The 13,644-nt window shown below is 33.9% G+C and overlaps 1 protein-coding gene across 1 annotated transcript in view; it reads right to left on the reverse strand.

Moving 5' to 3' along the window:
* LOC148284029 (sodium-dependent nutrient amino acid transporter 1-like) overlaps window positions 1-13,644 on the reverse strand; it is a 36,513-nt gene continuing 22,869 nt past the window's right edge. Inside the window, exons 3-13 of the mRNA XM_088242812.1 lie at window positions 13,099-13,357; window positions 12,223-12,436; window positions 9,990-10,033; window positions 9,415-9,562; window positions 9,257-9,335; window positions 7,526-7,629; window positions 7,249-7,441; window positions 6,905-7,081; window positions 6,721-6,820; window positions 4,763-5,034; window positions 1-2,154 (exon numbers count right to left, since the gene is read on the reverse strand). Coding sequence (XP_088098938.1) covers window positions 1,954-2,154; window positions 4,763-5,034; window positions 6,721-6,820; window positions 6,905-7,081; window positions 7,249-7,441; window positions 7,526-7,629; window positions 9,257-9,335; window positions 9,415-9,562; window positions 9,990-10,033; window positions 12,223-12,436; window positions 13,099-13,357 — 1,791 coding nt within the window. The 3' untranslated portion in view covers window positions 1-1,953. The remainder of the gene's footprint in view (window positions 2,155-4,762; window positions 5,035-6,720; window positions 6,821-6,904; window positions 7,082-7,248; window positions 7,442-7,525; window positions 7,630-9,256; window positions 9,336-9,414; window positions 9,563-9,989; window positions 10,034-12,222; window positions 12,437-13,098; window positions 13,358-13,644) is intronic.

Consider the following 13,644-nt stretch of genomic DNA (forward strand, 5'->3'; position numbering starts at 1 on the left):
GTTTTTTTATAAATATTTATTATTATCATTTTGGTTAAATAAATATACAACAATATAATGAATACTATTATTAGGTAAAGTACGTTTTTCTTTACATTCAATCAATACTTATACTATTATTACTTATCAAGTACCTACTGATTCTATCTTAAATATATTTAGTAATAAATATTTTAACTGTCGATTAATTCGATTAATGTATCAATTTTTGATTAATTTCTTTGGCCTAGGGTTCAACGTGTTTGCGTACCATAGTACCGATTCCCGACATGGTTGACATGAAATATTGATGTAAAAATGTTTTTACTATAGAATATTTCATATTCCTTGTTCTGGCACCTGAAGCGTAAGACTAATTAACTTACGTTAATGTAACAAAAAGATGATCAAGATACGTTGCGATTGGTGTACCAATAAAATGCCCTATGCACCATTAGGCGCAGAATGGGAATGATTATCGATTCCTTTCCTTAAATAGGTTATTTTCAACCAACTCTAATATGTGATTAAATCTGTTACATTCATCCTGATTTTAAAACTAATAAAACATTTTACTATGCGGTTACAATTTTTCTTAAGTCTTTTTTAGCCGGCGTTTTTAGTATCATATAAAAGGTACTTTTTCTCTCAGGATACATACAAAATCACTCGAAATGGGAATATGTATTTGATTATTTGAAATCTTAGGAATCTTTTAAAAAAAATATCTCATGTCTCAGTCAAAGTATTAATTGTTAGTGCAAAAATACTTATAATTTTTTTCGATAAGAATATTGAATTATTTGGCTATAACGATTTTAAAATATTCCATCCCTATACTTTTCTTCATGCATTTTATTAATAAACCTTTCAAATCAATATTGTTGAACAAGAATTCAGTAACTAGACAATTAATATTGATACAAAATCAAGTAATAATAACAATTAACAAAAGATTAATGAATACGAGTGTAATTTCCATTTTACTAAGTAAATAACAAAAATATACTGAGGTATAGTATTAGGTATAGTATAGTATAATAGAAGTCCCTAAAGCAGAAATGTTTCATTTGAAAAAATGAACTAAAGGGGCCAGAAAAATTGAGACTTAAAAAATATTTATCAGCATCAGTCGAGTGAATCCATTTTTGGGGCACTAGGAACCTAAACGGTCCAAATCCAGACGAAACTGTAAAATTAAGGTATTGACAGGGAAATATCACATACTACGAATACCGATATAAGTATTTGAAATGAATTTAGAATAATTCATTGTATTTTGAAAATTAATATGGATATTGTAGAGGATTTTTAAAATATTTTTTATAAAGAATATGTCACTAGGCATGAATAATTGTGACGTCAAGATTCGTGACGATGTTCTATGAAAATTTTAACGATTTCCTAATCGTTTGTTCCTACAAAGTTGAAAAATAAGAAAACTAACATGAATCGTGACGTATTGGGGGCGTGGCCAATGCAATGACCGTTTTTGCGGAAATACAAAAGTACACATTTAAAAATATTTTTTATGCCACTATGTTTATGGCAGTATAAGTTTTATATAATTTTGTAACGCCCATATTTTTATCCGTTGAAACTAAATGGGAGTTAATATAATACGCGAGGTAAAACTATGGGTCATCTGGTATAAAACAATATAACAAAATCACACACAAAAATCTTTTGCCAGTTCTCATAAATTAGGGTAATTGACCTCACGTCACAATATGATCAGTGAAAGCCAATAAGGACCAAAATGAATTGAAAAAAATGCAGGTGTGTGCTGCAAAAAAAAGTAAATGAAACCAGAAAACATTTTTCCAAATATCCATCAACGTTTTGAGTCATTTTAATTTATCATATAGTAAAATATATGCTACTAAAAAAATCATCCGTAATACGAGTATTACAGTAACTACCTATGAAGATCACAGCTCATGTGTAAAAAAAATATTTTTCATTCATATCCGACTACGTTTCAGGTAAGCTTGCTTGCTTCCTGGACATCCAGCGGTATGTGCCGTTGAGGGAATACAGGATGTGCTTCCAGCGAGGTAAGCTCATGGCTTTCCTTTCCTTCCTCGCTTGTTCCTTGAATGTCCGCCATTCTGCCTTTATCTTGGGATCCTTGGGGCCCCATTTTTCTGACGGCTTGAAGCACTGCTTGATTGTCTAGAACAAAATTAAAACAATTAATAAAATCTTTATACCTTAGCAAAAAGAATTTTGGATGGAAATGTGGACATCAACAGAACTAATTTTTTTAATATCCAACCCGCGTTCTATACTACCAGCAATTTAGGAAAAATACTTAATAACTCCAAATCGAAAATAGAACTTTTAGAAGAAAGCGGTGTATATGAAATTACGGGTGAAGATTGCAACAGAAAATATATCGGCCAAACTGTGAAAAATTTTAAAATTAGAATTAACGAACACCGTTTTGGACTTTCTAGTAATAGTTTTTCTGAATTCGCAAACCATATTATGGATACAAATCTTTCGTTTCATTCACACAAAATTAAACTTTTGCATACGGTTATAAATAAAGGGATCATAATGAACAACTTACAAAATATTGAAATACAAAAAAAATAAATTCAGAGAAAACTTTAATTAATAATATTATATTTCAAAATGCATCACCCCTGCTATCAATATTCCCCCTAATTAGGAACCCCCCCCCCCTCAACTTCACATTACCTACCCCCTTCTAACCGATCCTATCAGTATCTAAGTATTAATCTGCGTATGTATTTTAGTTGAGTTTATATTTACACCTGAGGATGGGTAATACTGATTACCCGAAACTAGTCGATTTATAATATATTAAACTCTTGTGTGGTAAATTTACAAAGTGTTTTATTTGAAATAAATACCATACCAATGTACCTACTTCAAAACCTGGAGATAGAGCGTCGGTAGTGTATCTTCGTAATCGCTCTATCGAGTTTATCTTCAACTATGACATCACAATGAAGGTATGTCACTTTGGTGCGTAAATAATATCTATATCTACGATACATACGATAAGTGACATACCTTCATTATCACGTCGTAGTTAAAGATAAATTCGCCCGTGCGATTACACTAACGACGCTCTTTCTTCAGGTTTTGTAGTAGGTACATCGGTATGTACTGACGGGTCTAGTACCCCACGGTACACATATCTACACTTTGTGTCCCGGAGCCGTGTAAACACGTGATTATATAACCACGCGTTGCGTCCCGGCCCCGTGTTTTCACGTGGTTTAACAGCTGTCCAAAAAAGTGTATTTTATTGACATCTAGAGACTTTTATAAGTACTTATTTGCTGCTGGTAAACTACGTGAAAACATGGGACTGGGACACATCGCGTGGTTATTATAATCCCGTGTTTACACGGCTCTGGGATACAAAGTACAAAAAAAAGGAGTGAGACCCTGTATGTGTGCGAACATTGCAATCTGGCTCTTCATAACGGCCAATGATGGCAAAACTATCATACAAAAACAACTAATCAATTTTTTTTGAAAATAAATGAGAATTTTCAATTGATTTAACCCAGTACTTTCGTAATTATAACACTTTTAAGATACCCTTCACAAAAAATGAAATTTCACAAAAATGGGCCGGGCACAGGGTAAATTCTATGTGTATTCGACCGGTACCAAAGTGTTAAAAGTGACTATTTTTTTCTTCTACTGAGCAATTTTTGCTTTAGTTACAATTTATTTCATTATCTATCTTTCTGAGGTGACCAGTTTCTTTATTAAAAGCCTATTAAAAATACGAGAAAGGCTAGATGCTGCCCTATTAACATATAAGAGCATCTAGCCGTTAAAACATTGCCACAAAAATAAACTTAATTCTATATTTTCCACCTTTTTTAGTATCTTCAGAGTCTACGTATTGAGATGTCAAAAAAGTCGGCATTTTAATACCTCGCACTGCCCTAGTTCTTGTATGTTCAATAGACCATTTTTAGATAATTGAGTTACGAATGCTTATATGTATGTGCATTATCTTATAACGCGTCCATGCAGCTAAAGAATTTTTTTTATCCGTCAGTAAATAGTATTTTCAGCTTTTTTTTAGTACCAATCTCCACATACTGATTTTACTTATTTGACATTAAATACAAATAAAATGTCTTTTGTAAAATTTGCAAAATGGTCTATTGAACATACAAGAAGTGGGGCAGTGTTAGGTAGATAAATACAGACGAAAGTTAAGCATACCGTCTTGGTAATTTTCAAAGGTCATTTAAAAATTATGTTCAATCTAACATGTTTCGCTTTGATTGGGATTTATTTGAGTTTATAATCGCTTTGAAGTGGACAATTTTTATCATAGAAGTATATTTAAAATATGAATGAGAACTGTTTTAAATTTTAATTAAGTAAGAACGTGGAGTAAATTTTCGAGGTCATTTTTTGGTTGAATTCGATCATATGATAAGTCGGTAAAGCATACCGAAATAGACAGATATAGTACATAAGTTAAGTATACCGTCTCGGTATGTACCGATAAAGATAACATTTGCAGCCCCTCAGGGAGACTACGTTTTTTTCGTCCACTTCAAATTAGGTTAGTGGTGGAGCATGCCAATCAACCCTCGTATTTATTTTATTTCTTTTTTCTTTTTTTTACATTAAAGGTAATGTTCCCTCACTGAAAATATTATATTTAATAGTACATGGCTTTACTCAGTCAATTATCTATCTGGTCTATACTAGCCGGTCAAATATTGGAAGAATTTTTCGTCAGTTTATTAAGGTTATTGTGTAATAATTTTACCTCTGACCATCCTCCATTCTTCTTCGTAATAAAGCAAAAGGTGGCCCAAATCGGAATTTGTAACATTCCTATTGCGAAGGCCGTCCACCCAGAAGCGTAGGCCTTCATCGGGAGTACGTAGTCCCCGTAGGTGGTCCTCCGGAGGCTGACGAAGGCGTAGATGAAGACGAACAGCATGATGAAAGGAGTGATGAAGCCCCAGCACCACCGCCAGTACTTGGTGACTATTACCCCCGTCATGAACTCCATATCTTCACAGAAGTTTTCAAGACCTATAAGGAGATTCGCGATTGAAACAACTGTTGATAAATCCATGATACTAGCAATCGAATATTCTGTAAACACTAGATATTTAAAATATACACAAATGGAAACAATTTAAATATACTCATTTGGAACATGTAAACTAATAATCCAGAACATTAACATATTACAACAGAGATGAAGAACAGTTTAGATAAGGTAATATAGAAGTCTAGGCATCTACAGGGCTTATGATCTGTCATTGCTACTTTATACACTGTGTAACATTCACCATTGCGCCCATATTCGAATATCTATATTCCTTCAATTCTTTCATAATAATAATAATTATTATTATTATGGATAACTTATATAGCGCCATTTTTTGTAATATAATACCTCAAGGGCGCTTTACAAAGTAATAATATAAAGATATAAATTTAATTTTAACTTTAACTGTTTAATTTAAGAAAAATAATGTACTTTTTCATACTACTTTTCCACAACATGTTAAGAATTTATTCAAATGATTTAGAGAACAAGTGGGTTTTAAGTTTCTTTCGAAACATCACTTCACTCTCACAGTTTCGGATTTCTGCTGGGAGAGCATTCCATGCCGTAGGGCCTGCGACCGCAAATACACGTTCGCCGAATTTAGTGCGCTGTTTGCGTAGAGGTATAATAACTTTTCCTTTCGACGTAGATGTAGCTGATCTAAGCGTAAGACGTCTGTCAGTTAGTTCATCTGGAATGCGGAGTTCCCTTAGATATTCTGGAGCAGAGTTGTGCAGTGACTTATACATAAGCCAACAGAGTTTGTATTCCACCCTCTGTGGAAAACGTAGCCAGTGCAATTTCCGAAGTAGTGGAGTCATATGACTGAATTTAGAGATTCCAAAAATAAGTCTCGCTGCGGCAGCATTTTAGACAGCCTGCAGGCGAGTCATTTTATTCATCTGTTGATGTTTGTGAAGTTAAAGAGCTATACGCGAGCTGGTATAAAACACACTGCGCTTTGTCTGATTCTGGATTATGGAACTGCGTAAGCGCTTTAGTTCCTTTAAAGCGGGGCCTCAGTACAGAATTTTACAAGTCGGCGCATGCGCCAATCTTTAATATCTGTGGAACCAATTCTAACAAAAACATCCAGGTTTATTTTCTATCTATTGTGACGGTTTTATAACAAATTTAGCACTTAAATCGGTTGACACGATGGCCTGATAATATCAAAATATGATATATAACTCTTTTATGGTGAAAATAAGACATAAAATTACTTAATAGTATATTTCAAAGCACGTAATTTGAATTGTTAGTAGTATGCACAAATTTTACCGTTATATGTGCCTACCTGGCACCAAATTACTGCTTCTCTAATCGAAAACTTCGCCGCACGCTCCCGTTGTGTATATAAAACCTCCAAAACACAAAAATCTAATTTTTCCTTGGTATACAAACATTCAAAAGACGTTTTTATTTTATTAGTAACTTTTGCCTGAACGGCGACGATTTGCTGTTATATTATAAATGGTAACCTCAAAGAAATAGTATAAGAATTGAATTTTCATAATAAATACTCGTATTACTTTGCAACTTACTTACTTCAAACTGTAATTTTTTTCTTTCAAAAATCAGTGGTATCTATTGACATTTTGAAGTCGCGTAGACGAACTATGTTAATAATAATATATTAATGGAGCCTTAAAAAGCCTTACCGTAAATCCAGAAGATACCAATGATTTCACCAATAGCCATACCGAGAATCAAAAATGTTCCCGGGAACTCATCTACCAGAGTCAAAATGTGTTGACCTCCCTGAAAAAATGCAATTAATAAATTTGGCTCCTGTCTTTTTAAATATTTAAGGAACAAATAATATTGCGTCTAACGGGTACTTACCGGCGTAACATAGACCAGCCCAATCAGAAACCCGCAGACACAAGCCACAAGCGCCATCTGCCAATACTTCCTCGTAGTGTATCTGTCAGCCAGGGCTGTGACTATAGCGCTCTGGAGAGAAACTGCACTTCCAAGTCCCAGGACAAACAGCATCAGGAAGAAGAGAACTGCGAACAACTTAAAAAAAACACCAATTGAACATTTTGTTAACACAGAGTCACGCTCTGAAATGTGCAACCTGAAGATTTAGCAAAATAAGAATATCCGAGAATAAATCGATGCATTTTATACATATATTTTTGTGTGAAATTTCTCGTTGTTTAAAGAACGGTGTGAAAGATTACCTGAGGAACCCAGTCGAACTTTGAGATGGCGTCAGGATAAGAAATGAAAGCCAAGCCTGCTCCACCAGTTCCGATAACGCTTTTAATGTCTGTCACCCCCTTTTCATGTGCCAAGTTTCCCAAGATACCAAATATGGTGAACCCGGCCAGGAGACTTGTGAATGTGTCCAGAGTTGTCACAATCATGGCATCCCTACAAATAAACATCATTATTTTTAACTCGTTATTCGTAAGACGAATCATTTAATTAGCTTTGATCTCAAAAATATAATCTTACCTGTAAACTTTGTGCGAGAATTGGTTATAAGAAGAGAACATCACAATAGCTCCACAGCAAACAGAAAGTGAGAAAAACACTTGAGTTGTTGCAGCATACCAAACCTTAAAACAAAAAGGTATCAAATTAAGTGCCGTAAAGTCAACACGACAAGTTCATTTTTTTATAATTCATTGCCCAAAAAAAATTATGTTCAATACTCGTTTATTTATCGTAGCTGCTCCAAATTTAATTTACTTTGTCCCCATTTAGATATTTTTAGTACAAAACTTTGTGACTTCAAAAAAAAACTTTTTGAAACACTTTAAAATGAAACATTTGTCAGTGTGTAATAAGTTTATGTTCCTTTAATTATGTTTATTTTATTATAATATCAAAATTTTGAATTGGTCAACTAAATTATGAAAATCCCTCTCCTCCACTCTATTTTCTCATCCCTTAACCTTCTTACGAGCTCTTTTTTTTCTCGTGTCTTTATTTTTTTTTCTTTTATTTAAGAAACATACAGTATAGTTCCATTGTTTTATATTTTTCACAGTTAGACTTAACTCTAATGGACCAGTGAAGTTTCCACAATATTATTTTTATAATATTATATTATTTTTCTATATTATATTTATATGATTTTTCTCTTTACTGTGTAACATGTTCTCTCATTATATTTGTGAAAAACTTTAACTGGATGTATGTGCTATTTTTTGTATTTTTTATTCTTATATAACAACTGTTGTTTTTCCTTAATAAATAAAAAAAAGAAATCAAAATAAATGAGATAAATATATAAGTTTCAAATTTCAATCTGAAAGTTAAAAAATATGCGTTATGCAACTTATAAATGAAATATATGTACATTGGATTCTAAGCTTCAAATAAGTCCTTCAATATTAGATTCTAAGCTTCAATGGGGTCCACATATAGCTTATGTATCGAACAGACTTAATTCTGCAGCCTACGCTGTTAAAAAGATTCGACATCTTACTGATGTAGAAACAGTTGGATCGGTATACTTCAGTTACTTTCACAGCTTTACGTTTTACGGTATACTGCTGTGAGGAAAGTCTGCAGATGTTGATTCTGTTTTTGTGCTGCAGAAGAGAGCTGTCCGAGCAATTTACAATATGAGTCCCCGCGAATCGCTCAGAGATAAGTTTAAAAAAAACAATATATTTACTATAAAAAATTGATATATGTACATGAAAATATTGTTGATTTTAGGAGAGACAGATATTTCCATAGATTCAACACTATAAATAGAGATATGCTAGTTATGCCCACTACTAGACTGCAAAAAATAATAATATGGCAATATCCCCAATGATGGGGAGCGTGACAATTCACAATGAATAGTATCATACATGATAAATATAGCGCAGGAAATTGGTAAAATAAACCAAAGTAGGGAACAAAATGCCGAACACTACTCTAGTGGAACGGAAGGCCTGTTGACTACTGCCAACAGGCCGGCTTCTCCTGAAGAGTTTTCTGTGGTTTCCTATCCACGTTAGCAAATGCTGAGAAGTTCCTGATTAGCCCACATTAATATATCCCTCCTGATCCCAATAGTTTAGATAAATTTTAAGATATTTAATTGCAGTAAAATCCACTTTTTGAAATATAAACCTTGTATATTATAAGCAAGGTAAATAATAAAGCAACTCCCATATAAAAAAAATATATATAAAAAAAAACACAATGAATGAAGTAAATAATGAAAATTGAACATTTACAAACCTTAGGATTATACAACTGATCCCACTGAGGCTTGATGAAGAAAATAATGCCATCCACAGCACCTTCCAAAGTTACAGCTCTAGAAAAAAAAACATTTTTAAATAACATCTATCACAAAAACTGATATATCGACCGCCAAAGGGTGACGCCGAACTTACCTGATAAGTAGAGTAAACATCACAATATAAGGGAAGATGGCCAGGAAATAAGCTGCTTTTCCGGAACTCTGCACTCCCTTGATCATCACCAGAAATACAACAAACCAGGAAGACAGTAGACACAGTGTTAGTCTCCAATCAGGGACACCTACGGAAGAAGCACAGAGTATAATCGACGTTTTTCGAGAAACTAGTATTTTTTGAGTTTATACATTATACGACAATAAAATTGCGGATTCTCACGAAAATTATTATACTGCAAACGTAAATATAAATTTCCTTGACTTCAATTCTACTTAACTACAAGTTCAAACCAATTATCGCCAGTCACCCAGAAAGACCATTATCCAAACATAATGTGTTTATGTTAAATTTAGACGATTACGAATAGACTAGCTATTTTACTCGTATATTTTTTAATGCCCATTCAGATTTCATTTAGATGGTCTCAAGAAAACAGTATAACGAGATTTATTTTAGACTTAGGAATTTAGTTTTCGCTTTTTAATTCTCGTGCTAGAATAATTATTTTGAAGAACAAAAAAGCTATAACTTTTCATTTAAAATCGACTCACCTATTCCATTTTCAATGTCTGGCAGTTGTCTCAAAACTTCCTTCCTGAAATAAATATTCAGAATATTTTAATCAATAACGTATAATTAAATTGACACGTTACTAGCGCGAAGAAAAAGGCGTTTCAATTCGCTGGTAATTCCATTCATTCCATCATTCTATGCCTTCATTCTTTGGTGGACTTTCATCATTATCAGACGTGGATGCTACGCAAAAATATGCCTTTGTGTGTGATAAAAAAATGCGTTAATTGCACTGGAACTGTAAAAAACAAAACAGTGCCGTTTATTTGTAAAAACAATACAATTTATTAAGTAAATAATAATTATTTATGTTTCAAGCATTGAATTTTTGGTCAAACATTTTAACTAATATTAGAAAATATTAGTATATAACCACTTAGCGAGTCTTAAGGTTTCAAGACGTCACGTCTTTTTTTCAAGAACGTCTCGCAGCTTTAATATTCTCACTAAAGAACACATGAACTATTTAAATAACAATAATTTTTCTGAATTTTCCAGGGATACGTGAGTAAAAATTTTACATTCAAATACTTAAAAAGGACCTACATGAAATAATATGGAAGTGTTTTGCACTAAAAAAGCATTGAAGAATAATATTCCCCTGATAAATAATCAAATATATTTTCAATATAGCCTCGATTCCTAGCCCCTCCCGTTCCTAAACCCCCACTCCCACCTATAACAACATACCACTAAATAAGAATAACCTAATTTTTATCGTACGTTCAGACACGATGGTGATCGCATCGCCCTCTGCAACCCTGCATGTAATTTATGTATTTTTCATAAATACTATGTATGCGGTACTGTTAAAGGTGAAAGTGTATTTTAAAATAGTATTTGCATGTTGGTGTATTGAGTGACCTGACGAAGAAACGGGTACGTCTTGAAATCGGTAGACATAAAAAATCGGTAAGTGGTTATGTACTAAAATTCATTATTTACATTATTTGCTGACGACTTGAAAATTTTCTGTAAAATACAAACTCTTTTGGACTGTTTGAAACTTCAGTACGACATTCAAAATATTATACAATGGAGTAAACGAAACAAACTGTTCTTCAATGTCTGTAAATATTTTGTCATGTCGTACACAAGGGCGTCCAAAAGAATTTATTTCCGTTATATCATGGATGGAGTAAAGCTTGAACGAGCGTCGACGTCCAAGGATCTCGGGGTGCTGTTTGACGCTAAGTTATCATTTAATCTACATATAATATCATCATGCACTAACTCCCTTAAAATGCTTGGATTTGTTTTTAGAAATGCCAAGATTTTTTCAATTATTCAGGATCTGAAAACATTTTATAGTTCCTTGGTGAGAAGTCGCTTGGAATTTAATTCAATCATTTGGTTGCCAAATGAAACCACGTACTCCTTAATGATAGAGAGGGTACAGAAAAAAATTCTGCGTTATCTGTATCCCATTTTACCCGTAGTTTTTCCCGACTGACTTCTTACTAGGAATGCTGGGCTACCAATCATTGTTGAGGAGAAGGGATATTCATTTGGGTGTTCACTTTTTTTAACACAGTAGAGGTCGCATACATTATTCCGATATTCTGAATGAATTCGGTATGATAATATGTCTCTGATAATTATCTTCGATAAAGGCAACACAGGTTATTCTACCTACCATGATGCAGAACCAACCTGCCAATGGTTATGCCGGTAGGGAGAGCAGTCGTGTTATTCAATCGTATCGCCTCGGATGTCGATATATTTCATGACAGTGGGATTTCTCTTAGGAGGGGAATTTCTAAATTGTAAAATGTATGTCAATTTTACATGACTTTTTTTAATCTTTTCTATTTAATAAATCTGATATGTATATTTTGAAATGTGTTGAGAATAAATTGGATACTCTGTTTAATGTAACTAAAAATAAATAAATGAAATGAAATTAGTTAAGTGAATAATTATTTACATTTTTCAGTACTTTTCTCAAACTTTTTACAGCTGCTTTTTAGTGTCGTTTCAAAGGAAATGAGTTGCCCAAAAAGAATGTGAACTAAATAAATGTGTATAATATCTTCTTCTAAAGTATTGCATGTGTAACAAATAGGTTAAAGGCCGTTGCTGTTGGTATATCAACGTATTTAATATACTTGGAGCAAGACAAAGGACTTTTTAAAGTGATTGCCAACGTCGGGGACCCCTGATAGGGCGCAAGAAGAGGAAGTAAGATAATGTACCCGATCAAGAACTTACACAAAGTACAGCTCAGAGCTGCTGGTGGTGTTGGCGCTGTTGGTGTTGTTCTTATCCGCGGCAGAGAAGCACTCTTCTTCCCACTCCGGGCGACAGTACGCCCACGGGAGCACCTCGCTGAAGGACATGGCCAGGTAGAACAGCGTCAGCCCCATCAGGGACACGTAGTAGGATACTATGGAGGCATTGGCTATCAGCTGACCGACCCCCACGCCTAGTCGAAAGATAAAAAAACGTTTTCAAAATCTGAAATCTCCAATATTTTAAATCTGTAATGTATGTCCAAATGTTTGTATACAAGGTTGGATTTCACTCGCTAGGGAGTTATCAATATTTGAATTTATTGCAAGAGATGGAAAACGTGATAAAGACGGGAATGTTTATTTATTTATTACTTTAGGCAATTTCTTCCTACCTACCCAAACCTTGCGATTTGATAAATTAAAAAGTATATGGACAAATTCTAGGTATATTAATACCGAATCTTATAAATTTATACAAAATTTATAACAAAAATAAACTTAAAATCTACACTATACTATGAAGAGATGAGGAAGGAAAAAGAAGTAGAAAGGAAAAACTCAAATATTCAGAGAGTGATAATTCAATCTTTGACATTTGTGGGTAGATTATTCCACAATCAAGCAACTACTACTGTAAAAGAGGAGGCAAATAAAAATAAAGCGATAAATGGGTATTAAAAGGGTTCTCTCGTTACTAAAACGAAGATATAGAATGTGGAAGTCTAGGCATTTACAGGGTTTATAACCTGTCATAACCTGGCACGCCAGATATATGTTTGTGCCTCTTGATCCAGAGCATAGGCAGTTTTTAATTTATCATTAAGTAAATATCATATATCAGATAAAACATTACCCTTCATGGCTGGTGTGACAACCCACATCCTGACATTGTTCCTGCCGGTGAACTGACCGATGGCCATCTCCATGTAGTACATGGGTTTCCCGATGAGGAATAGCACAATAATGTAGGGAATTAGGAAGGCCCCTCCTCCGTTCTCGTAGGCCGTGAAGGGGAACCTCCAGATGTTCCCGAGACCAACGGACAGGGAAATGCAGGACATGAGGAGGTCGAGGCTGTTGGTCCACATGGGCCTCTCTTCGTCTTTACCCTCCTACGAAACAAAACCACATATCAATATACAATGTGCTAGATAGGAGAGAGTGGGAACTTGAGAAGAATATCAAGACATATAAGTCGCTGGAGAACACGTCTGAAAGAGTCAACTAGCGTCGTATGTAACGTCAAAACGAACTTTTAAGAGGATCATGACAGTGAGGTGATATGAAACATTATCCGTTTTAATTCATACTATCGAATCTAGGTGCTTTCACCGAGTTATGCAGACATATAATATAATATTCTGATGCCCTCCAACATACCCATCAGAACAGTTGATCA

This window comes from Micrasema longulum, unplaced genomic scaffold (genome assembly GCF_059751315.1).
Source record: "Micrasema longulum isolate JH-2025_06_02 unplaced genomic scaffold, ASM5975131v1 h1tg000165l, whole genome shotgun sequence".
NCBI lineage: Eukaryota > Metazoa > Arthropoda > Insecta > Trichoptera > Brachycentridae > Micrasema > Micrasema longulum.